Raw genomic sequence first — 27,686 nt, 5'->3', positions numbered from 1 at the left:
AGAGTGGGGATGGATGGCTCTCATCTATCCGTATGGTTATATTGAGTGAGTCTCTCTCTATAATGTAATTTTGCCTCTTCAGTTGATCCTATTGCTTATGAGAATGATCGTAAGTTTGCTCTCTTTTACTATTTCGCTCATCATTGGATCGAGAGTTCTAGTAATAGCAATCCTCTTTTATCTACAATTTTATAGTTAGCTTTAGGCTGCTATAAATTTACAATTCTAATAGTAGGCCGCCCCCCCCCCCGCAGTAAGTTATCGGGTAATGGATTTCCTTTGGTCAATTCCACAACTCTTTTTTTTCTTCTTTTTTCTTGTGTCACAACAAAGGATTTCATCTTTATCTTCCAAACGTGCAGTTAATAAAGTGAGGCATGCAATTTCATTTCTGTAAATATATCCAGGGCCTCTTTTTTTTTATGACTACACTCCTAATTACATTATTTTTAGGACATTGATAAATAGACCCCCAAATATCTTAAATCAACCCCCTATGCGTCTTTCTCTCTTCTCTGGGTTTAAGAGAAAAAGAGGAGTGAGATAGACACATAGGGGGTCGATTTGTCACTCCCCTATTTTTATCATGTACTTGGGCTGTTTAAGCTCAGGCGATTCAAGCAAAGCCCAAAAACAAGCCCAGATCCAGACAACTCCAAATTGCTGATTCAGGCCATATATGGATTTCAGAATGACTCAAAAGAGTACACAGTTAGAACTGATGGGTTTACTAATCATAATAGGTAAAATTTGTTGTTCACATTGTGTATGCTCTGTGCTTTAGTTGATTGGAAACCCACGAAAAAAAATAAGTTCGGAGGATTCCCATGACATTTGCCCATATGTAGAATGGTGTTTTTAGTATGTTAGACAGCTCTTTATAGCCAGAAGAACAGATCTTAGAAAGAAGGTCTGGATGAAAGCTAACAAAGAGCAATTAGAAGATTGTACCCTTTCATAAGGTCACAGTGGAGGCTTTCATCAATTCTCAAAAGAATGCCATTGTATGATGATTAAGATATAATAAACCAAACTCATTCAAGTAAAAATCACTACATTTTTGCCCATTACAAGAAGAGAATATAAGTACATAGTCTAGACCCAATTCTCATATCAGGAATTAAAAGATTATACTCATCAATTCTCAAAAGAATGCCATTGTATGATAATTAAGACAACACACCAAACTCATTCAAGCAAAAAGCACTACACATTTGCCCATTTGCCCATTTGCCTTGAGCAAAACAAGAAGAGAATAGAAGTACATAGCCAAGACCCAAGTCCCATATCAAGAATTAGAAGATTATACTCATTCAAGCAAACAACATTACCCATTTGCCGTTAGCAAAACAAGAAGAAAATAGAAGTAAATGGCGTAGCACCAATTATCATACCTATTTGCTTGAGCAAAACAAAAACAAAATAGAAATACATGGCCTAGCACCAATTCTCATACCCATTTTGGCTTGAGCAAAACAAGAAAAAAAATAGAAGTACATGGCCTAGCACCAATTCTCATACCCATTTGCCTTCAGCAACAAGAATAAAATAGAAGTCCATGGCCTAGAACCAATTCTCATATCTGAAGTTTGAAGATTATACAAACTTTAGGTGGGAATTATCACTCTGCTGCTACATTTTCAGCGTTCTTCACTTCGCTTTCAGTTGTGGGTAGGGTTTCAAGGTCTGTGAGAGCATCTTTCACTTCTTGGGCAACCTGGGACGTAAAAGGATCAGTGGTTTCATTCTGAGCTGCATCTCCATCCGCATTCGTATCTAACGTAGACACAGATTTTACATCTGATTCCTCCACTCCATCAGTGGTGTTTGTCCCCTCGGTCTGTTCCAGTCCAACAGTTTGAGCGTTTGGATTTTCCTGATCAGAATTTTCTATATTCACTGTCGCATCTTGATCTTGGGTTGAATCCAAGGTAGTGGTTCCATTCTGCAGAGATGAATCGGGATTTTCCGTGTTTTCTAATGTTGCATTATTGTGAAATTCTGTTTGACTGTTAGACTCAGTCATCGTCGAATTAGGAAGGGACTCATTCTCTAACTTTGACAAACTTATAACAGCCCCGCTCTCTTCACTGTCTGTTGCATTTAAGGAAGTATTATAAACTGTCTCACTGTCCCCGGAAACAGTGGGTAATTCACCAGAGTTCGGGTTAGTAGACTCGTTCTGATCAACATGGCCATCCTCAGCTGCGTTGGTTTTATTATCATTGTCTAATTCGTGCTTTTCTGTATTTTCTACCTGATCTCCATCTGAATTTCCAGAAACTTCATTTCCACTTTCGGATCTTAACAATAGTGTATCCTTTACCACAGCACTTGAAGCATCATCTCCATTGTACTGTGCTTCACGTGCCTCATTAGAATTTCTGTTTCCATCATGATCCAGATTCCCTACAGAACCCGCATCCTCATTCTGAGCATCATTCTCTTTGTTCTCTTCATTTTCCTCTTTCTCCTTCTCCATGTTCTCTTCATTTTCCTCTTTCACCTTCTCCAAATTCTCTTCATTTTCATCTTTCTCCTCATTCTCTTCATTTCTCTCCATCTCTTCCCTCTCCTTGCTCTCTTTGTTTTCATCGTTCTCCCCTTCTTCTTCATTGGCAAAATCCTCACGGTGCTCAGTTTCCTCCTCGGCATTCTCTTGATCATGCGCATCTATCTCATCATCTCCACCGCCTCTCCCTTCGTCTTCAATCTCGTCCTGTTTGCTTTCTTCTTCCTCATTTTCTTCTTCCTCGCCGTGTTTGTCATCCACAGAAACCACTTCCACCACACGGTTTAGATCTTTCCTCCCCAGTTTCAGGATTTCATGACTACCCTCTACCTTGTCTGAAATGTTTGCATTACTAGCTTGAAATGCCTTCCTCTTATCATAGGAGTGCTTGACCTGGTAAAGCAACCAGATACAAACAGCAACCAACAAAGCTATCTGCAGAGCATGTTTTACCCTGAACCCTCTGGTTTTCTGATTCCTGCTAGATGTTTGCCTAAACATGATGAATTTCTTTAAAAATTCAACACAGAATCACCTCCTCGATATCAAAATACACAAAAGTCTATGCCACCAATCTGTATCAAGGCTCAAAAGGACAAAAAAACAATAAAAAATAAATCAAACCACAGACTATTCTAAAGCCAAAGCAAACCATCACTGAACAAGTTGACTAGAAAGAAGTAAGAAGAACAACAAAACAAAAATGGAATTTCCTGAAAGTGACAAGCTTCAAGTTGTCTCCAGCCTTTACATATCAAGGCTCAAGAAAAAAATAATTAAAACCAGAGGTTCTTCTTAATTGAAGCAAACCCATATCTCACTAGTTATTTAGAAGCTAAATTTGAAAACATTAATAATTATAATAATAACTTCATATTAAGAACATGTGTGGCTTTCACTCTTGTTTTCACTCTTGTTGTTTAGCATAGATTTACATTGGTTTTGTCGAGGAGGATTAGAGTATTGTCGGTGATTTTTGAAGAACCTCTGATTTTTTATGATTGCCTAAACAAGATGAATTTCTCTAAATATTTGACAGAGAATCACCTCCTTGATATCAAAATACACAAAGCCTATGCCAACCACTCTGTATCAAGGCTCAAAAAGACAAAAAAAAAAAAAAACCAGAAAAAATAAATCAAACCACAGACTATTCTAAAGCCGAAGCAAACTATCACTGAACATGTTGACTAGAAAAAAGTAAGCAGAACAACAAAACAAAAATTTAATCATTCAAAAAAAATTACAAAACAAAAATGGAATGTCTTGAAACTGGCAAGCCTCCAGTTGTCTCCAACCTCTCCATATCAAGGCTCAAGAATTAAAATTAAATTAAAACCATAGGTTCCTCAAAATTGAAGCAAACACATCTCTCACTAGTTGGTTAGAAACTAAATTTGAAAAAAAATAATAATCATAATAATATCATACACCAAGAATGCAATTTCTTGAAGAACTCAAACCGCCAATCCCCTAAAAGAACACCAACAGAACCCCAATCCTCCTCAAATAAACCCCAATATAAATCTATTCTAAATAACAAGAGTGAAAACCACACATTTTCTTAATATGAAGCAAACCCATCGACGAAAAATATTAAAAAGGAAAAATGAAAACAAAACTCAACTACAATTAGCAGAAAATAAAAGAAAAAAGCAAGACAGTTTCTAGAACTTCCTAAAACCCTAACCCACTCAACAAAAGCCCACCTTAAGATTCAGAACCCAACCCATTATTCAAAAAGTCGACATGTTTAGAAACAAAATTTGAAAACAATAATAATCATAATAATATCATACACCAAGAATGCAATTTCTTGAAGATTTCAAACTGCCAATCAATCCCCTCAAAGAACATCAACAGTACCCTAATCCTCCTCCACCAAACCCCAATATAAATCTATACTAAATAACAAGAATGAAAACCACACATTTTCTTAATATGAAGCAAACCCATCAATAAATAAATGAAAAATCAAAACAAAAGAAGACAGAACTAAAAATAGGAGTAAAAAAGAAAAGAAAAGAAAAAAGCAAGACAGAGTTTCTAGAACTCCCTAAAACCCTAACCCCCATAAAAAAAACCCACCTTAAAATTCTGAATCAAACCCATTATTCAAAAAGTCTTCAAAAACCAACAACAAGAGGAAACAAGATCAGTTAAACAGATCTAGACATACTTTACAACAACAGTGCTAAAAACCCTAATGAAATAACAGTAAAAGAAGATCTAAGAAAGACCCATCTTTTAAAATCCCAGGAAAAAGGGCTGAAGATCCAAGACCATTCACAGATCAAGAAAAAAAAAGAAGGATATCTCATACCTTAATAAAGATATCTGTAATAATGACTTTCCTTTGGTATTGGATACAGTTCCAATTGCAGAGAAAGGGATGGGTTTGGTTTTGTTCTTCTTTTTTCTTAAGAATTTCCAATTGCAGAAGCAGAAGAGAGAGTGGTGGGTGTGTTTTTTAGTGGGATCAGATCTTAAAGAGAGGAAAAAAATGTTAGAGAAAGAGTGATAACTATCCGCGTATTTTAGCAGAAGTCGGCATTGGTAACAAAAATTTATTTTTCCACTTTAATCCTAACCTCCAGGTAGAGGTACAACTCGGGTTGGATAGGGTTGAGGCCAACCCTAACCCAACCCGAGATAGAATTCCCTCAACCCTAACCCAACCCAACTTGAGCTTTGGGTTGAGAATGGTCAACCCTAACCCAACCCGCTTATAAATCTCCCAACCCTAACCTAACCCATCTAACCCGAAATCGGGTCAGGTTGAAGTCGGGTTCACCTAGGGCTAGAAAAATGCAATAACTCAAAGAAAATAGAGATAAAATTAGAGGATGGAAGACAGGTTCAGGTCAGGTCGGTTGCCAAGGCCTCAACCCTAACGCAATCCGAAATGAAATTGGGTCAGCTTTTCCCAACCCTAACTCAACCCAAAATCGGGTTGAATAAATTTCGACTGAAATCCGAAATTTTGGGTTTCAATAGAGAGTCGAGACAAAAATCGAAATTTCGCTTATCCCGAAATTTCCTCTGAAATTTAAGGGATTTCAACCAAAAACCTCGATTCTTGATGATTATTTAATATTATTCCGAAATTTTAGTAGAAAGAAATTTTGGAAATTTCGGTAGAAATTCTGTAGCCTATAAAATAGCCGTAGTAGAAAGATTTCGTCGGAAACTTAGCAGAAATTTAGGCTTTGGTAAGGACCGAAACCCATTCCGAAACCAAAATTTAAAACCTTGGTTGCACCCCTACCTTGAGGGTTCCATGTAGACAACACGTCACTAGTGTGGCTAACTTGCAAGGAGATAGTTGTGCGCGCAACTTGTGACCATTTTCTTTTAAAAAAAAGTTAAATCTTAATCCCCACCGTACACGTGGCAGTGATGTGATCAAAATCGTTATTTTGGTGGGCTCTGTTGTTGTGGATGGGCCACCACTTAAAAGGCACACTTGAGGGTCCACAAAATTGAATAGAGAATGCCGACCTAGAAAGTCGCTGTTACCATCAATGGTAAAAGACAAATTTGATGGATCAAGGGCTTAGGCTTATTTGATCAAGATGTACTCAAGGGCATTTGACTTGACCTTTGGTATCCAAATGGTTCCTATAACATAAACGAGTTGAAAATGAGGCCTAATAAATGTCTTTATAGTTTTTACCTTATGCATGGGATGCATGTTCATTCAAGATGGGATCATTATCACGTAGGTCACTACACAAAAGCTCTACATCATGAACCATCTTGATTTCAAATCTTTTAAGAAGATCCTAGGAGTATCTTTTTTTTTTTTTTTAACATTTTGTATTTATACAAGCCTCATTTTGGGTTTTGCCCAAAAAAAAAAAAAAGGGGAATTGCTAGCGTCCATCGCATAGCGTCCGTCGCAGATGGTCTGTTGCATGTCAAACTAGCCACACACGCTCACTTTACAATAGCTTTTGTCTTCATTCATGAGGTGGCTCATCTGACATGCAACAGACCATCTGCAACGGAAGCTAGCAAATCCGAAAAAAAAAAAAAAAAAAAAAAAAACATTGATTATTCATGGGATGTTTATTCATGATGCTCTACAAGATGAATAGTGTTGATTTCACATCTTCTATGAAGGTCCCTAAAAGTGACTTTCTTTTTAGCATTTTTTTATGGGTTTTGCTAACGATCGTTAAGGAGCATTTAAAGCACCTATTTTCATGTACCCACACTTTTATCCTCAAAACACATTTATTATTAGAGAACCGTTTCCCACAATTTCATTTCTATTACGAGAAAATAACAAGAATACGCCTATGTCATAAAAGATAATAGCCAAAGTACATTAACCCATTTTTCATGAGATTGAAATATTTTATTATTTCATATGAGATAAGTTTATTTTTGTCATTTTCATGAGATAGTGTATTTTGTCATTTTTATGAGATAGTGTATTTTGTTCATAGGATCGATGATCCTAACCTTCCAATCTATGCATTTTTTTTATTCCTCAAATCAAAGGGTTGAGATCATTCTATGGAGAAGATTTTACGGGCCCACACTATCTACATTAGGGCCCAACAAATGAATGGTTGGATCACCCACCCAAACAATGTCGGCACATGTATTTTTTTCATTTGTTGGGGGTGTGCCCAGAAAATATTTTTCAATCCTAACCCTGATCTATGTAGTTTTTTTATATTGCGGTGTCCATTTTAAACCTTCTCAAATCAAAGGGTTAAGATCATTCTATGGAGAGATTTTATTAGAGAATAAAATTAGATTTGAATTAGAGAATAAAATCCGAGCCCAACAAAATGAATGGTTGGATCACCAAAAAAATGCGGCCACCAGTATTTTTTTCGGGTTGCACGTAAGTGCAGAGCCGTCCACCATGTAAATTGTCTTGCATTAGATAGGTCTTTTTTATTATTTTCTATGAGATATAAGTGTATTGGTCATTTTTTATGAGTAAGTGGTACTTTGATCATTTTCTATGAGATAGGGTCTTTTTATTTTCCATGATATATGAGTTTTTTATTTTTATTTTCTCTCGAAGAGATAGGTGTATTTAACACTTTCTATGAGATATAAGTATTTTTGTCATTTTTCATGAGATTTAAGTAGGGATATTTTCGTTATCTTTTATGAGATAAGGGTATTCTTGTTATTTTGTCATGGTGGGGTTATTTTTGTAAAAACCAAACCCAAGCCTCTTTTGTTGAAATTGTAATTATGAAAATAAAATCTCGACTACAATCGTTGCTCCAGTAATAAATGTGTCTGACGATATATGCGTGGGGTGCATGAAAATAGGTGCTTTAAATGCTCCTTAACGAGTGCCCTCGTTAGCAAAACCCTTTTTTATTCATCCAACAAGCCTCATTATGGGTTTCACCGTTTCACCATTAAAAACTATTGATTTTTGTAGTTCTTTATTTTACGCTTGTGATGTTCATGCCAACTGGGATCATGATCACGTGAGTTGCCTCACTAAACTCTAGAGTTTTTTTTTTAATATATTCTTTCTCCTTGAGGAGTTTTATGTCTGTTCCTCTGGTTTTTGGTTTCTGTATTATAGGTTCTATGTCCAACCTTGGTCATATGCTTTCTTTCTTTTTAATAAATCTTCATCATTTCAAAAAGAAAACTCAACTCAACTAAGCTTTTGTCCCAAACTAGTTGGGGTCGGCTAATGAATCCTTTAGAAAATTTTCCTGAACCATTTTAAAAAAATGATCGGGAAAGGGGTTTTCTTTATAGTAGTTCACATAAAAATAAAGGAATGTGAATACTATCAATAATTAAAGGGGACGGATCCCTTCGTGCTGTACACATGGACTAGAGTACCCAATATCTCTATCCAGCCGGCACCATATTCACACCATCACATTCTATTAATCATTCAATCAATGGCCTGCAAAGGGATGGCTTAAAAACAAAAGTAATAGAGGAGGAGATGAAGAAGAAGAAGGAAAAAGGAATTGGTAACAAGTTATATTCCATGGTTTTTTCGAAGGGTAGGAGGTCGTTTCTAAGCTTCCTAAAGAATCGAATACTAGATTCAATGAATGTCATAGCCCTTTACTATCCTTCTCCACCTACATTTTGTACGAAAAAGCTTTTACTATGATAGATTCATTCTACACTTCACTAGATGGCAATCTACTTGGGCCCACATTGCACATTTCTCTAGCATGATCGGAGCTGTACATCTTATAGGCCCCACCATGGAGAGACCGTGGGCTTCCATAGCCATTTTATGATTCTGATTGTCCGATTAAGACTTGCAAATGGATAGTTAAGAGAAAGCTACACAAAACTAAGTTCACGTCCTCTCGTTGGATGGTCAGGATCATCCGATGGCTACGATTTTTGGGATATGGTATCTCATTATTATGACTTATGAGCCAATTATATGGATAAACCCGATCGAGGATTTTGTTATCTACATGTCCAAATGGGATAATTCTTTAATAAAAGCATTGAAATTAGAAAGATGCTAGAATATGTTTCTAACAAAAGATTAGGAAAAGATCAAGATGTAGTGTTAGCTAGAATTGGAAACTATTATTCAATGATTTTTTGGTAGAGATGTGGATCAAAGAAAAAAAAAATCTTTTGAGGAGGTTCAATGCCTTTGATTGTCTTAAGAGGAAGGCCAGATCTATGAGGAGTATTCTCTAGGAAGATATCAACTATTAAGGAAAATAATCGGATCATTATTCTGTAAGAGCTGAAATAAAAGCAGAGATCTTGATCGAAGTGACTGAAAAGAGATGAGAACACGGCATACTTTCACGGCATTGCTAGTGCAAGATGTTGTAACAGGATTCAATCCCTTATTATCGATGGATTAGGATGGATGATCAAGCGACTATTTTATCTTCTATCATTTCCTTATTTGATGTCTTGTACTCATGGGAAAAGAGTTTTCCCTTTTGTTCCAGTGAGAGAAAATACTAGCTGGTAACTCACTTTGGGGTAAACCATTTGAGAGGAATCTCCTTATCATGTATTGGTTTACCCTTGGATTAATTCCCATTGTTCCAATATGCGGGGTAAAGTAAATGGATATTTGATTTCCGATGTTTCAGTAGGGGCAAATTGTAGATGATACACAGGGTACGGTCTATTTACATTTTGGCCTAACAAATGAACAGTTTGGATCATCACACCGATGAATGTCATAGTAGAGGGCAACCCCTATCCTGAATAGCTGGTGAGCCAGTACTCTTTGCTTAGAGAACACTCGGACAGCTATCGGCTGGGTCTCCTACACCTCGCATTCATGATATCTACATTCAACTGTGCCCCGGGTCGAATCCCGGGGCACATCAATGAGCTAGGATTTTTTATATGAGGCTGTGCTGTGCTCTGGCGCATGTCTTTCTTGTCACTAGAGGGGCGGTGCTATTGTAGATGCCCTTTCCCGCTTGAATGGAGTATCCGATGGATGCCCTTTCCTTTGTTGCGACTTCTTGTTGTAATGCACTAGTCAGAGGGAGTCGTAGTTCGGGTTTTCCTGATGTGAACCTATAAAAAAGGGGTAACATGCTTCGTTCCTTTTGACAAAATGGGGTGGTCCTTGACTTGGCTTGGGCTCTGAACATGGGAACTTGCCTTTGGGTTGTCTCGAATCAGCACTCTGCCAATATCACGGTCATTCTATCAAAAAGAAGGGCACCCACCCTCGGTTAAGTTAAGGGATAGACCAAACCGAACCAGCTCACTAATGAAATTTCAGATAAGGAAATGTCACCCTCCTCCCTACTTTTCTTATTAATTTCTTAGAAGAACGACCCCGGTATACTCCTAAAATGGCATGTATCTAGCAGGAATTGAACCTACGAATTTGCCAATGTTGAGTTGGGCGCTTTAACCATTAAGCCATGGATGCTTAACAGAAGGAATCGTCAATCTCAGCGTACATACACCCTATTTACATTTTGGCCTAACAAATGAACGATTTGGATCATCCTTTGAAATGGGCTCCACTGTACTTTTTCAAAAAATACTCGACTTCACTCGCACTCACCATACAACAACCCTCCTGTTACTTCCTTCAAAGGCGTATGCCTCTACCCCACTCTGGGGCAAATGATAAGACTAATGACCTGAGGGTTAAGTGGCACAACTTAGAACAAGCATCTCTTTTTCATAGATGGTACATGAATGTTTTGTCCTCTATTTATCCCCACTAGAGCCTATGGATCGAGTTTGAGCAATAGAAGCAATTTGTAGAGACACGTTAGAAAGAATTTTTTGGAAAGTAGATGTTTATATTTCTCTCTTATCCATCGAATAAAGAAGTGACTCCCAACAATTTTTGCATGGCTTTCTTTCTATAGAGTTGGGAGTGGATGAAAGAGGAGATTGTGGCTATATTTGTGGATTTCTTTGACGAATGTTCCAATAAATGAACGGTTTGGATACAAGAGTTGGGAGAAGAACCACCTATTCCAACCCTAGAATACCAGCACTTGTCACACAGGATGTGGGTCCTATGCCAAACAAAAGATCCCGACCACTAAATCATAGCATGTAGATATCACGGCTAGTAGGCAAGCAACAAAAAAAGGTATCTCATCATGTATATGATCAACGGTCGTGATCAGCATTTGTACGTTACGCGATGTTGGTTGGCTATGCAAACAAAGTTCTTATGGCCCCACAAAGCGGTTGATCTGATGATCTAGAGTAATCACCTGGTGGGGCCGGTAGTTGTGGCCCACCCGCAAAAATCTCCATGTTTGCTAGAGATGTTCGATTGTGGACTTCTTGTTGAGTGTGGACTATGAGCTTTTAGGGCTCGTTTCGATGCATGGATTTTTATAATCTAGAATTGTAAAATCCAGGTTAAAGCTTATAAAATTCAGGTTTTAGCTAGTAAAATCCATGTATCCAAATGGCCTCTTAGTGAATTCCTGATGTTGCCGTAGACTGCTGGGTCCACAAGATTAATGGTCTGGATCAACAAGATACAGGGTCCCACGTGCGGAAATGAAAGAAAACCGTCATATAATTGGTGTTTAAGAAATATAGGTCAGGCATGCATTCTTGCATACGCGAGAACTTTGATTTGGAGAATGGTGTATATCCCACATGCACCAACTGATTTTGGGTTCTTGCCTCATCAAATATGTGGAGAATGGTGTAAATCCCACATAATTGGTGTTACACTAATTATTCATGGCTCAATTAGGATGAGATGTACTGATTACCTTGGTCAAAGGATAAATGCAATAATTTAACTCTTAATCTAATTCATCTATCTAGTTCGTCGATTGCCACACAGGATCTTACAAGGTTAAAAGATCCTAACCATGGTGGAACTCGGGTTAGGTAACCTGACCCAATTTTATGGAAAAAAACTCAACCCCAACTCCAGAAATTGTACCCGAGTTGCACCCCTAGGGAGGTGGACCACATCCATAGTAGACCTTGACACCCCTACTCTTTTACATGTTTGGACAGATAAAAAATTAAAGTAAGTACGGAATGTGTATAATTGTGAAAAGTAATTACAGATTTACAGAGGTGATTCTCGAAATCGGGTGGAAAAAAAGACCCCGATACGCTTCTAACATCAACAGAAACGTCATTCAGCTTCCTTTTTCATTACTGACCATTAAATTGGCGCGTTTCACAAGGCTTCTTTTGGTTCATTTGAATATGTACTTGAACCGACATAACCTTGGGTTCGTTCTATCTTGGCCGTCGGAAATAACCAGAGACGGATGGATTCTTTACACGTGTGAAAAAAATATTTGGAACGCTGGCAACTCTGTACATAGCTGGTTTGGTTTGTATTTGAAAATTTCCTCCGAACCCACATCTTGGCCGTCGCCAATATGCATAGGCGGTCAGATCCATGACACGTGGACATCAATATGGAATTGTGGAGTCTTCTAACAATACCGTCATCTCTCAGTATGAGATTCTGCCGGCGTACCCCTCAATTCCGCCGACGTATTCTAGAATCTGGTGGCGTACTTAATACATTTGGAACACATGTTTGAACCCAGAAAATTCGGCAGCGTACTCGATATCCCAGCGGCGTACTCTATAATCCTGGGCGTATTTTAAAATCCGATGGCGTACTTGATACGTTTGAAACACATGTTTGAACCGAGAAAATCTGGCAACATACTCGATATTTCGGCAGCGTACTTAAGAATCCGGCAGCGTTCTCATCCAAAAGAGACGTGGAAAATAATAAAACATTCAATAACGTCGCAGTTCTAAGCCAAAAGAGACATGAGAAATAATAAAATATTTAATAACGTCGTCGTTCTCAACCAAAAGAGATGTGTAAAATAGAATCCTGGAGGATGTGAGTGAGCCACGTGGCACCCCCCTCAAAAAACGTAACACTCTCTCTATAAGGTGATACATTTGGATTGTAGAAAAAATCTCACCATATCCCACGTTTTTAGCAAAATTGTTTCTATTACTTAATATCCCGTGTATAATTGTTTCTATTTATTTGAGAAAAAATCTCCACTATGTCCATGATTTTAGCAAAATTGTTTCTATCTCTCAATATCCTATGTATATTAGCAAAATTTTGGCGAATTAGTTATATTTTGCCCCTTGAATCACACGGGGTCCACCAGTATTCAATAACATAGCCGTTTTCGCTCGAAAGATAAGTGAAATAATGAGTTGTTCACTAGTATTCAATAACATAGCCGTTTTCACCTAAAAAATAAGTGAGAAATAACAAAATATTATTTTAAAGATAATGATTGACGTTGGGTTGTGAATTTGTCAGGAAGGGCAACATACGAGGACTCTGTTGATGTCAGAAGGGTATTGGGGTCTTTTTACTACCCATTTTTGAAGAATCACCCATGTTCGGTGCTAGTTTTAAAAGGTATCTCAAATCCGTAATTCCTCAAAGCTTTACCCCATTCCGCACTTTTCTCTTTTTCTATCCATTGGGGGGAAAGCTTTCATCTGGTGGGCCCCACCCTGTAAATCTCAAAATACTGTACAGATGGGACAGATCCCTCGGATGGAATGAAAGAAAAATCCCATAAGTCAGATTCTCGAATAGGACTCGAACTTATTAATGGGGGGACCAAAGTCCTTGTGTAAAAATGAATTTTTATTGGGAGATGATTTTTTCACCCCTCTGCAGTACGCATTCGCCCCTTGTAACGTGATTTGACGTCAAAAAAGTGTTAAAGTTGCCACTGTTCACGTTATAAGGGGGCGAATGCATAGTGCAGAGGGGTGAAATATTCATGTCCCTTTTTATTTTATAAGCATTATAAGTTCCTTGTGAGGTAGATTTCATCAGATCAAAAACCATCAACGGTTGAGATACAGAGACAGATGAATGCACCACAAGCTCTGTGTGTCTACAGTATTACACGTGTAACTGGCTGGTGTGAGTTGTCACTTTCCTGTCATTATATCATGCATGTACTGTACTATATTTAATCCACAACCTTCTTGTTGTCTCACACTCACAGTAATCTCTTGTTTTACAACATCATTTCTACAGTACAAAATGAGCTTATATATCTTGTTAATCTTCTGATTGCAGCTCTAAAAGGATTTGGAAGGGCCCACATGAAGATCCCATCATTTGATTGCATGAGAAAGAACAGACTATAATCATTATGCTCATAAAAGATAAAGCCTATAAATCATAAATGCACCCATCTAACCAAATCCCATTTCTATTTTGGGCCAAATTGGTTGGAGGTTCAGGGTTTTCTGGTAGAGATCTTTAGATACCCCTTGTGTATTGCTTCTTCTTTTTTTGGGTATTTCGATTATGGGTGTGATGAGATTTCCACCCCCTTTGTCTAGGTTTCCACCCCCTTTTTGTTGGTAAATGAAAAATGATTAGACAAGAGAAGGGAAAATGCAACCAATTTTAGTAAAATACAGAGAAATGGGGTGGAAATATCATTTCCCTTTTGGACTGGGGGGAGATAGTTATAGAGATCTCTTGTAGAAATCTCACTTTTGGATTGGATATAAAAGGGGGAGATAATTACACAGATATATCCTTCTGAAATGCAGATTATGTTGAGTTGTTGACAAGACATTACATAGGGAGAAGATGGCGTGTGCAAAGGCCAAATAAATTCGCACATCTCGTGACCCATCAACCCCACCATGTATATATCCCTTTTTCCTTTCATTTTCATGGCTACGGAATTTCTCTTTTCCATTGTTCCATCCTCCATGCTTCAAAAATTCATATAAATTCACACGCACCAAAAAAACACCCACCAATTGATATCAAGCAAACTGAAAAGCAAAGCAAGTTTTTCTTGTGTAATAATATGGATATGTGAGATTATAAAGCAAGAGCTAGATTACAAAGAGGAACAGACAAAGACTAGCTACAAGTCCTACAAAAATCAGATTTTCTCTCTCAGTGATCATGATAACAAAAGGAAATCAAAAAGAAAAAGAGAAAGAATTACCATTTTCAACTATCTCTATCCACAATTAAGAGGGGTTTTTTCTTCCTCTTCTTTTTCATTCAAGGATTGAAGATCATGTTTCCACATTTGCATTTCCAATTCATGGGCTTATAGTTGGATGTGTCTTCACCTCTAGAGTTGGTTGTAAAGACGATGTTAGAGTGTCTCTTTCCACTTTTTTCTTGGGGGATTGCTGGCACTTGAACTGCCTCACAATGCCCACAAGAAACACACCTTCTCTCACAGCTCGGTGGTCTAGAACCAATCCTAGCTCTCACAAGCATCTTCTCTTCTTTATCTCCCACCTAAAATCCCATAAAACCCAATAAGCATTAAAAAAAAAATACTTCAATAAGACAAAGGTTATTTTTATTGGCACTACCATGCTTTGATAATTGCACAAAATCATCTTGTCTTTTATTTTTTAAACAGCTGTATTACTATTCCAAAAAAACTCTCAGCAGCCTAATAATCAAGAAAATACAAGCTAAGTTTGTGCCATTATTGATACATGGTAGTGCCGATATCAGTAGCCTAAGATAAATCTGAAAAAAAAAAAAAAAAAAAGGAACATGAGAGAGCTCTGGATTTGAAGTTTCTGATTGAAATCTCACCGCACCAACTTCAAGCAATGTGGAAATTAGTCTCCCTGCAGCAAGAAAGTGAGGGAAGTTTAGTTGGGAATTAAACTTTAAATGGAACCTCAGCAAAATTTACAAGCAAACCCACTTACCTTCTGCCATGAATCTCATTTGGGTCAAGCTTAAATTGAGGAGAAGCAATGAAATGAGAAGGTAGCAATGTCTGTGAGTAAAAATGAAGTTATGACTACAACCCATTTGTGATGACTGAGTGAATGAATGAATGGATGGAGATATATAGAGAGAAAAAAGGGGGTGTTTTTCTTCAGAGTTTCCTACTAAACAGTGGGAAGTTGTGGGCTTTGAGATATATAGACAGAAACATTAAATAGAGAGTTGGGTAGTGAAGGGCAATCTGAAAAAGTGTCCTATTAAGGGTCAGTAATTAAATGCCAAACCATACAAGCTCTCTCTCAATAGAACATCAAAGGACAACAGTCTAAGCAGAGCACACAATAGAGAAAGAAATCTAAAAACAGAACGACGTTTGCATTGGTGGATGAGCCCCTAACAACAAGAAGTAAGGAGAAGAAGAGGACAGCAAAAACAAGGAGAGAAAGAGATTTGAGAGAACAAAGACCCAAAACAGAAAAAAAGTTAAACCCCACAATCCAAGAACTGAATTCCCACAAACAGACATGAAATTACAGCTGGGTTTTTTTTACCCCTTTCTTATTTCAATGTGTTTTCTTGTGGTGGTTGGCCTGAACAATCCACCACAACACGCCAACCTTCATCAGAAAGAGAATATATACGTAGCATCGAATGTATAATAACATTAACAAAAAATACAGATCTCTCTCATCGGGATATCTTCAAGGATGAGGACGTGCGTGCATGTACAACATCTCTTTCACTCTTTTTTTAGTCTCGGATAATTAAAAACAAATCATCTGTTATCTAGGAAAATGATATAGGCAGTCCCTTGTTTCAATCATGCCACTCCTTATTTTCATTTTACACCTTTCAAATAGTTTGTTAAATACTGCCGCTCCTTATCTTTATTCTACACTTTTCAAATTAATAGGGTTACACCCAATGTTTTAAAATTTGGTTTCGGTCACCGTCTCGCCGAAACTGAAATTTCGGCCGAAATCGGGTACACGATTAAAAAATAATATATTATTTCATACTTAACCGAAATTTCGGAAGAATGCTATATAATTAAAATTTTTGAGTTTTTTGGGTTGAATTTCTCGAAATTTCAGAAGAAATTACAAAAAACCAAAAATTTCGGACGGAATTTCAAAATTTTGGCTGAAATCTGGTACCGTTTCGGGTTTAGGCAATTGGGGTTTTGGTGTTCACTAAAATCCGAAATTTCGGATTTCGGTCGAAATTTAAAACCTCAGTTGCACCTTTCACTAATACCACAACAATCCTTTGTTTCAGTAATGCCAGTTTTTGATAAATGGAGTGTCATGATCGAAATGCTTACTTCTCAAAGAAGTTATTAATCACTCAGTTTATGATAAATGAAGGAGTGTCATTACCGAAACAATGGAGTGGGGATATAATTTTTATGTATAATCTCGTTGGTTTGGAAATATATATGTTTATTTCCCAAGGAAGATGGTATTCTGTGGAGTGTCAGGAGAGGCTGCCTTCTAAGGACTTAAATGGAAACTGCAAGGGAAAAAAGAGGTGGCAGCGGTTTTTGCTGCTCACCCACGCAATCTCATGTGGAGAGAGCAAACCGTTACATAAAGAGTGACATTATTAAAGCAAGGGTGTGTGGATATCTTTACACAAAGGTGCCATTATTAAAACAAGAGTGTGAGGATATATTTTCCGTTTGGACATTGACACAAGTAAAGTTTTTTTTATTGGCAGTTGATGAACCTTGTTTTTGGTAGGTAGAGTTGATGAACTTTTGAGAACTAAAACAGCTAGAGTGAAAGATTTAAAACAAAGAAAGGAGTGTCAATATCAAAACAAGGGGATGTTGGATAAAGTGATTAATTTAAGATTATGAAGTCCCTATGCCCACATTTATACTGGTGTGGAAGAAATACCCAATTCTACAAACGTTTGATATTTGCGGGTTTTTTTGCATTATAGTGATGAAAGTAGAAAATATTGGAGTAGATTATTATGATATGCACACTGTTTCAAGTTTCAGTTTCAGAGAATGGTGTAAGGGTAAGGAGAAAACGACCACTTCTCCTTCCCACGCAAACACTTTCTCAAATATATAGACGTTTCAGCATAGCATAGTGAAAACAACAATGCTCGATAAAAGGGCCACCTCTCTCTCTCTCTCTCTCTAAAGGGTTTCACGTGGCGACAAGATTTTCTAAGGTGTTACTCTCATTGAATGTGCCTCACTGTAAAAGTGGCATGTATGTATAGGGGAATGATAAATCCGCCCCCATTTCTTCCCCGGGCCACCCTCATTTATAGGGGTGTCAATGGACCCAGACGGTCCGAATCTGAACCTTAATAAACGGGATCTAGGCACATGAGAAGGATCCATGGACATATTATGGATCCTCTTCGTAAGATCCGAGAAATTTTGGATCTTGATCAAGACATGGCAAAACAATCCGATGGATAGTCACGATCCGAAATCCTTTTACTTAAATACCCTCAAAATATTTCTTATATTAATAATTAAAGGAGGGGTATTTTCATAAAAATAAACTAAATATTACTTAGCTTACAACTTTCCACTTCCCCCCTTTTTCAGGCATCTTTTTCTATTCCTATCCTCAATCGGTGTTTCTTCCTGTAAACTTGCCACTCACTTTCAACAAGGATTAGTTACTCAAAAGTTTTATTGTCGCGCACCCTCGAACAATGGAGTTCTTTTCAACAATAAATCCTATTCTTCATCAAAATCATGGGTTATTATTAGATATAGTGACGAATTCTTTTCTGAATTGAGGAAGTTTTGGAGTTCATTTCAAATGAAGAAGGCTGAGATTTCTTGTTGTTTTGTAAGTAGGACCTACTAGGACACTCCGATGGACGGTCCGATTTGAAATGGATCGTGACTGGGACACAGGAAGTAGGATCCGAAGAACACTTCGAATCCGATCCGACCGATAAGGGATTTGAATGGATCGTGACTAAGAAATTGGTGGATCCGATCCGAAGTAGATCCCTTGACACCCCTACCCATTTAGTGCAAAAAGGAAATAAAAATAGCTAGAGGGGGCTGGCCCGGGAAAAAAGAGTGAGAATTTATCACTCCCGTATGTATAGTGAAGTGGGCCTTTGATAATTGGATATGGTGGGCCACCAATGAGGTGGACATACTGAGAAGGGGGTGGAAATATCATTTCCACTGTTAAAATTCATAGGAAAATAGGGCCCCCAAAAGCTCCTTTTTGGTTGAGTTGTGAGGATTAGGGGTGCAAGTTTGGCCTTGTCAGCCTTTACCCGCCCTGAGGCCGAACAGTGTCTGGGCTGGATTTTCCGGGCGGGTCAGGGTTTATTTTTTAGGCCTTGACTCAGGGTCAGGTCGGGTTCAAGGTTAATACCTCGGGTCAGCCCGACCCGGCCCGACCCTAAGTTTTCTATTATAGAATTGAACCATCTGTGTATGTTTCTTTTGCTAATGTTTTTTATTATCTCGGATTGATGTTTCTTTATATTATTATTTATATTATTATTAATTGTCTCTGCTGCCTGTCATGTTGTTGAATTCATTTTATCTTATTTGTTCCCTTTCTCTATTTATCGATCATTTTGTTCTATATAATATGTGGTTACTTTATTTTTTGCACTCTTAACAGGTATTTGCACTAGGATCAATCAGGGCTGGCCCGGCCCAATCAGGGCCAATCAGGGCGGGCCAGGGCCGCGTTGAGCCCTGTAGGGCGGGCAATGGGTCGAGGTTTTTTGGCCCTGACTCAGGTTCAGAGTGGGTCAGGGCCGAGATAATGGGATCCAGGATTGGGCTAGGGTTTTGAAAAACCCGACCCTGTTGCAGCCCTAGTGAGGATCATGTGTCTGGTGTAGGACCCACAAGATATGCGATTGATAAACACATTACAGTGTGTACAATGGGGCCCACGAGCCCAAAAAGGTCAGAGGGGTGAGAGTGTCAATACAAACAGAGGGGGTCATTTTGGGACATAAATGGTGGGAATATTAAATGCCTATGAGGATGGGAATTTGAAATCTAGGACTGGGAATTTCCATAGGGCGTGGTATAAAAATGACTGGACGAGCCCATTTTTAGGCTTGTCTTTTTGTTGTCTTTGTGTAGTTTTTGTTGTCTTTGTGTAGTTAACCAAACAAAACTAAGGAATGACAACGACTCACCAAATAGTATTCTGTTTGAAACCAATAATGTAAGATAGAAAGCTGATATCTCCACTCCTTTTCATTTGAAAGATACATCTCCTTATAGTTTGTTCTTGGGAGATGATATATCTCGGCAGAGAGTATTCTGTTTGAAATCAATAATTCAAGACAGAAAGCTGATAACTCCACCCGTTTTCATTTGAAAGATACATCTCTCCCTTTGTTCTTGGGAGATGATATCTCTTCGCTCAGAGTACTATTCTGTTTGAAACCAATAATGTAAGATAGAAAGCTGATATCTCTACCCCTTTTCATTTGAAAGATACATCTCTTTATGTTTGGTTCTTGGGAGATGATATCTCTTGGCCTGCAACTGACCCAAATCCGATCAAATCCGCCGATTTTGAGGTAGCAATCTTCGGATCCTAATCCGTCGGATTGTGCATCGGTGTTTGGATTTTGGTCCATTCTTTTTTTTTACCCGGAATTTATCTAGGATCCAGGGCACCCCAAATTTTTTTTATTGACGAATTAAAAGGTATAAGAGGATACCACCTTGCCACAAAACTAAAATAAAAGAAAAATTACTTACAACGGATACTAGGGATGCCCAAAGAGTCACATCTTAAGGTGCCCCAAGCCCTTCTAGGAACGTCCTTCCACTGCCAGTATGTATGATTCTCTTTTTAGAAGCAAAATTAGCTAAAGAGTCAGTAACCCGGTTAGATTCTCTGATTTGATGCAACACTTTCAGCCTCAACTCTAAAAACCAAAGATTGAAGTTCCTTACAATAATATTCAATAGATCTCGGGGATACTTATTGTTAATGACTTTATCGATCAAGAATTTACTGTTTACTTCAAGCCAAATGTTAGATAGACCAAATACTTTAGAGTACATCAGCCCATCTAACATACTTCCGGTCTCTGCCTGCAAGTTAGTGTCTTCGTCATAAAATTGAGAAAAATCGAATAAAATATCAACTTTATGGTTTCTTATGATTCCTCTTCCACGTTATATAACTCATATGCCATGCTTGCCTTTGGGGGCATCATCCATATTCAATTTCTTATTGGGTTTAACCCACTTCACTTGACATACCCTTGGAGTTTTCACTAAGTTAGCCATCATATCAATAGCCCCAGGGACCCAAACTTCAGTCGGCAAGCAATCTAAAGATGGCTTAAAAGAGCTAGCAAGAACTTTTATCCATACCATAACTACCTTGACAATAATATTTATAGGTTTGGCTTCACCTTCCATGAGGTGATGGGATGACTTTCAAAACGAACCCAAAAGAAGTTTTACTTTTCATCTCGATGAGTCCAACCATTGAATAAGGCTAGCATTTGTGATTTGATTCCTAATTATCTCTTATAAATACATATGAAGTGAAATAGCCCCATATAACGAATTATATCACTCTCCACAAAAACATGGTCAAGATCTTATTTTTCGGCCTAGCACATTAAGTACACATGGATGGAATAGAGATAAAAGTATCCTTCAATCTATCATTAACTGAGATGGCTTTTATCAAATTTTTCCAAACGAAACAACAAATTTTAGTCGAAAGGTCTTTCTAAATGAAGTTTACCTTTTTTGACTTATTATTAATCTTCACCAAATCCCATGCAAACTTTGTGGAAAAATTAGTTCATCTTCCTGTTCAGAAAGCTTCACCGTGCAAATATTAATGGTATCTATGACTCCTTCGAGGAGATTATTTTTCACAAGGAAAAAATTCCATTCACATGTACTATTCTATCAATCCTTCACATGGACCATCACATTTAAATCAACCACAGTAGTAACAAAATCTATAGGAGGAGACTTACAAAACCAATTATCGGTCTGGAATTTAACACTACCTTTTCTAATCACCCATATCAGTCTTCTTTCATATGTAACATATCCTTTCATTGTTGGGAATCCCCTGCTTTTCCTTCAACAAAGTAAAAGCCTTTTCCTTTTAAGTATCTAGACTTTATGAATTCAATCCAAAGATTTGGTTTTCTGTGTAAGGTATGGATACTCCTGTTTCGGAAGGCATTAATAAAATCTCTCAAGGAGTTAATTTCCAAGACCCATTCATCTTTTGGCTTGCATAGGTTCTCATATCCAACCCAATGATGCTTCATGCCGTTCCCAGTGGTTGCCCCACCAAAAATTAGCAAATATACTTTCAATACGTCTAATAACAACAATATCTGGTTTTAAGGTAAACAAGATGTATATAGGGATGAACGGCAGAACATGGTTAAGGAGAATGAGTAATGTCCTGATGATAAGAGCTTTCCGTTCCATCCTTCGACCCGCATCCGAATTTTATCAATAAGCTTTTCAAAGTACATAATCTTTAACTTGGACTTCTACAAAGGACCTCCCAAGTAGTCTATAGTAAGTCTTTTGAAAGTAACCCTTGTGACCATATTTACCATGCTCCTCATCAAGGACATTCTGTTAGAGCATGAAAACCAAAAAATTTCCCTGTTAATGGTCTGGCTAGAAGCTACTTCATATGCATTCGGAAATTTCATTATATTATCAATCATCCGTTTCTTGCCATTAGAAAATTTAATTACATCATCAGCAAATAGACAGTGAGAAATATGAATGCACCCTCTAGAGCAAATGTAGTAGGCTGCCTCTATTTCTATAAAAAGTTGTTTAAGCCCTTTACTAAGGACTTCCTCCGTAATAATAAGTAGGGAGAAAGAAGATCACCTTGAGGACGTAGTCTCCTAAAGAAATCCTTAGGCTCACTATTAATACATATTGAAAACCCCAACGGTTTGATTTATTCATTCGGATGCTCGGATTCTGCTTTTAGTGTTTGGGTTTTGATCCATTTCAAATTGGACCATTCTCGAACTTCCCTAGATCCAAAAACATGTGGCTTGGTTGTTGTTGAATTTCCATCCATATATGACCTTCTTTACTTCTACTTTTCTACTATTATGGCTATCTCATGAGCCTTTGTAATAATCCATAATAGCTATAAGGAAAGCACATCTTGTACTGAGTATCGAAGGTGATTAAGATATCTTGACATCAATTGGTTTATGACTCTCAACAAAGTACTTTATTATTATTAATTCATAAAATTATTCCGCGCATTCATCCACACTAACCATTTTTTTCCAGACTAACCATTCTTATTTCTCCTCTTCTTTCCCTTGTGATTTTAAGTTAATCCAACCAAGCTAAGGCATACCTGTTTAGCTTAATGAAAACTAACTTCACTTTTTGTATTTTCTTTTTTGGAACTTCTTTGACTTCTAAGATTCTTTTTGAAGTGTGCATCCCACCTATGAACTCTTCGGCTTCATTTTTTTTATTATGAAAACCTAGCAAATTAATTTTAAAATTCATATCTTCATTTCGCAATTAATTTCTTTGATAATTGTGGTTGCCCTCTTCAAAGTTATACCGTAAAACTGAGTTTGTAGGCTAAGAGATGATTTGGAACATTTTAAAGAGAATAACAGGGCATCATTGAAAAACACAACCAACTCATGTTAGGTTAGGCGGGAACAAAATGAGGTATCTACAATCCCTCTTTTTAAGTACACTATCATTTATTAGGAAAGATCTGTCCAAGTAACTTCATAAATTCCTTAAGGCCACGGTTGGGTATCCACAAGATTTAGATTTGGATTTCTCACATTTGCAATTGAGATTTGGAACTGGATCAGATCCTTAGATTCCCAAATCAGCTACAATAGTGAAAAAAGCCGATTTTCAAATATGTTCCACTAGACATTATTTGGAAAATCAATATTTGTGGCAATTACCTTCACCCTCACTGCTCCTTGACCTTGTAGCAGCACCATCGAGACGTCTCTCTCTCTCTCTCTCTCTCTCTCTCTCTCTCTCTCTCTCTCTCTCTCTCGTACAACATTAGCATGAGGATGATTCATGTATTTTGTATCCAAAACTCAAATCCAAATCCAAATGCAAAAGCATGAGGTATCTAAACGTGGCCTAAATTATTCTCATAATTATTATCTTTGTTCTTTATGCTAATTACCTTTTCCCTACACCACTTAGCTTTTTTATCACACAACACCTACACTGCCTAGCCTAACTTATCCTCTATCGACCTTAATCCAAATTAAGAGAAGAGGCAAAAGACCCTCCTCCAAGAACATCAAAGGCATGGGTTTATTCAAGCAGGAAGATCAAGACGTGGCATAAATTATTCTCATAATTATTATCCTTATTCTTTATCCTAATTACCTATTCCCTACACCACTTAGCTTTTTTATCACACAACACCTACACCACCTAGCCTAACTTATCCTCTATCCACCTTAATCCAAGTTAAGAGAAGAGGCAAAAGACCCTCCTCCAAGAACATCAAAGGCATGGGTTTATTCAAGCATGAAGATCAAGACCAACATCCAAAGGAGCATCATCCCCCCGACTCTCTCCTCCGCTAGTATTCTAGTCTTTGCATATACATGCATTCTTTTCTTTTCTTTGCATGTACTGCATGGGTTGGCTTAGAAGGGCCCTAGTAGTCATACCCAGTGTTTCAAAATGCGGATGCTGGTTAAAATGCGGCCAAAACAAATTCTAGTCAACTCGCCATGACGCGGTCAAGTACTTGGCTGACACGGATGAGTACTTGGTTGACACAGTCATGACCTGGGTGAGTCAAAGGAGTTTTGATAGACTTTGTAAGGCAAAATATGCGGACTCGGACAAGAATGCAGCCAAAGTAAAATGGGGTCGACTCAGGGGAGACATGATTACGCAGGGGAGTTTTGAAGCTATGGTTATTACTATTCCAGCCGATGATAGGAGCAATGGCCCAAAATGGGACTGGATTAAGCGATGTACTTGCATCAGTAATATATTTTCTCTTATTTTCATTTCTTCTAACCTATGGTGCAGCGAAGCTGTACGAAAACTTTCCTAGAGATTCTCCATCTACTAAGTTGGAATTCTGATAATTTTACCAATGAAAATATAAGAATCCCTGTCATTTTAAATGGTCGTGTAAAATGTCATGACATTACAAGTTGAGACATCTACAACAGTCACATACTTCAGAATTTGGTTGCCTGAGTACATTATCTCTTTTTTTATGTTTCTTGTCATTTACATTTATGCTGTAGCATTGTTTTTCTCTTTTCATTTTCATTCTAAGTACCATGAAATCTGGTGCACCGTTGGAGGCATAGTTTTATACGGTCATTTAGAAAAATGATTTGTATTGCAATCACCAATCATGGTCTAAAGCATAAATCACGGGTGTTCCCAAATCACATCACACGATTTTATATGGGGTGCGCGTGAAGCCCAGTATTCAAAATGTACAATGTGGCCCACTTCATAGGAAAATCGAAACCATTCATTTGTAGGGTTGCATTCATTTTATATGGGGTGCGCATGAAGCCCAGTATTCAAAATGTACAATGGGGCCCAAAATCGAAACAATTCATTTGTAGGGTTGCGTTCATTTGTTAGGCCTAGGGGTGTAAACGGAATTCGGATTCGGATTCAGATTCAGACGGATATTTAATATCTATTACCGAATTCGTATCCGTCGGATATTGTTCGAATTCGGATATTATCTGTATCCGTTTATCTGGTAAATTCGAACATTTTATTGCAGCACTTTATCTTTTTTCTCCTACTTACTCGAATGAATTTTTCAAACCCTAAAACTAGACCTCTACATTCTCTTCACAAAATTAACTCTCAAACCCTAAAACTAGACCTCTACATTCTCTTCACAAAATTAACTCTCAAACCCTAAAATATATGAGATCCTCTTCTTCCTTTTAAAACAAAGGCAGATAGAGAGAGAAGGAGGCGATGGGGATGGGGATGGATGATAGTGTTGGTAGTGGTCTTTAGGTTTTTTCTTTTTTTTTTTGTATATGATGGAATGGGTTTGGGTTATTTTGATGGAATGGGTTTGGGCTATTTTTGTTTTTATTTTATTTTTTCTAAAAAGAATATTCACTTTTCTTATAGAAACAAAAGATAATGTGTCATTACTAAAAATAAATATTAATGATATTATTAATAATAAATAAAAAGGATTTACTTCTCAGATTCGGATGTTAAACGGATCGGGTATACCATTTACCAGATTTGCATCCGCTAAGAGCCGGATATCTCATAAACGGATTCGGATAATATCCGCTTGAAACGGATTCGGATAATATTCACTTTAAACGGATTCGGATGCGGACGGTAATCGAATTTCCGAATATCCATTTACACCCTTAGACTTAGGCCACAATGTAAATAGTCTGTGCCCTGAAAATCATTTCCATAAGATGATCCTAACCCTCTGGACTGCACATTATTGAAACCTCTATAGATAGAAGGGTTAGGATCAACCTAAGGAGATGAAATAAGGGGGTAAAGCCTATTTAGGTTGTAGCCCAACAAATGAACGCTTTAGATCATTCTACGAAGTGGACCCTACAGCACTTTTTGGCCAAAAAAAAAGAGAACTTGACGAGTGCACAACATAAAAAACCTCATCACATAAGTTATCCACTCAATAGGTCCCAAATCCTTGAAAGCTAATTGTATGCAAGATTAGGCCATGTTTGTTTTGGATTCTAAGAATAGATGGGGACAACTAATTTTATTGGCCAGAATAGTTAAGGTCAAGTAAATTTTGGGGCAAGGACAATCCAATGTGGGGCCCACCATCCATGAGCAGCATGTCCTTCCAAAAGACATAGGGAAAATGACCAAATAGAAGGGGTTTCTACTGACTATGACATTTGAAGAGGGGTGTTTTGTAAATCACCAATCAAGAGCGCATATGACTAAAATGCCCTTGATTCTCTCTCTCTCTCTCTCCCTATCAAATCACCTTTTTGAAATGATTACATTTAGAATACAAATCCCAAAACCCACCTTTTTCTCTCTTCTTCTTCTTCCTCCCACCTACGTACGTATGAAAAACCCAAAAACCTCCATTTTTGAAACCCAAAAACCTTCATTGTTAGATGCCAAAAGCTCCATTCTATTGCTGAAAACCTCATTTTTAGACGTCAAAGCCTCCCTAACCCTTCATTGCATTGGAAAACACCTCTATGTACAACAACTATTGCAAAAAAATGTTATTAGATTCCGAAATTGTAAAAATCTTCACTAAAAACCTGCATTCCATTGCACAAAGCCTCCATTCAATGGAAAGGTGTGTATTTCTAGCCCTCTCCCTTCTCTTTCAATTATAAGGTATGTTTATAAACTTGAATGAAAGTTTTCCATGTTAAACTACTGTTTTCCACTTTATAATCATTGTAATTTTACTGTAAACCACTAATTTCTTAAGTTAAACTATTATTTCACTACGATAAACCACTACTGAAGTGGGTGTTTATAAGTGATTTATATAGCTTCTTTAGTTAAGAATCCTTAGTAGTGGTTTATAATCCTAAGTAGTAGTTTATTAAGGCTTACCAGTGGTTTAGAGTGTTTATAATTGGTTTATAAGGATTAACAATGGTTTAAAGTGTTTATAAGTGATTTATACAGGGTGAGCAGTAGTTTATAGTGTTTATAAGTGGTTTATACAGGCTTATCAGTAGTTTAGAGTGTTTACAACTGGTTTATATAGGGTAAACAGTGGTTTATATAAGCCTATCAGTGATTTAGAGTGTTTATAAGTGGTTTATATAGGCTTATCAATGGTTTAGAGTGTTTATACATGGTTTATACAGGGTAAGAAGTAGCTTATAGTGTTTATAAATGGTTTATATAGGCTTATCAGTGGTTTAGAGTGTTTACAACTGGTTTATATAAGCGTATCGGTGATTTAGAGTGTTTATAAGTGGTTTATATATGTTTATCAGTGG

At 37.4% G+C, this 27,686-nt stretch overlaps 2 protein-coding genes across 2 annotated transcripts; both read right to left on the bottom strand.

The window, feature by feature from the left end:
• Positions 1-1,312: 1,312 nt before the first annotated feature.
• Positions 1,313-5,031, bottom strand: LOC143876169 (uncharacterized). Its single transcript, XM_077377857.1, has 2 exons — positions 4,836-5,031; positions 1,313-3,087 (listed from the first exon to the last, which is right to left on the bottom strand). Exon 2 carries the CDS (start codon positions 3,011-3,013, stop codon positions 1,622-1,624), a length of 1,392 nt encoding a protein of 463 aa, XP_077233972.1. The 5' UTR covers positions 3,014-3,087; positions 4,836-5,031; the 3' UTR covers positions 1,313-1,621.
• Positions 5,032-14,774: 9,743 nt separating this feature from the next.
• LOC143875781 (EPIDERMAL PATTERNING FACTOR-like protein) lies at positions 14,775-16,219 on the bottom strand. The gene is made up of 3 exons (XM_077377383.1): positions 15,686-16,219; positions 15,567-15,601; positions 14,775-15,257 (listed from the first exon to the last, which is right to left on the bottom strand). Exons 1-3 carry the CDS (start codon positions 15,789-15,791, stop codon positions 15,012-15,014), a joined length of 387 nt encoding a protein of 128 aa, XP_077233498.1. The 5' UTR covers positions 15,792-16,219; the 3' UTR covers positions 14,775-15,011.
• Positions 16,220-27,686: the final 11,467 nt, after the last annotated feature.

Source organism: Tasmannia lanceolata, unplaced genomic scaffold, assembly GCF_043159265.1.
Source record: "Tasmannia lanceolata isolate RefF3 unplaced genomic scaffold, GAP_Taslan_0.1 ptg000004l, whole genome shotgun sequence".
NCBI lineage: Eukaryota > Viridiplantae > Streptophyta > Magnoliopsida > Canellales > Winteraceae > Tasmannia > Tasmannia lanceolata.
Note: the sequence above shows the minus strand (reverse complement) of the source record. Positions and strands in the feature narration are given on the sequence as shown.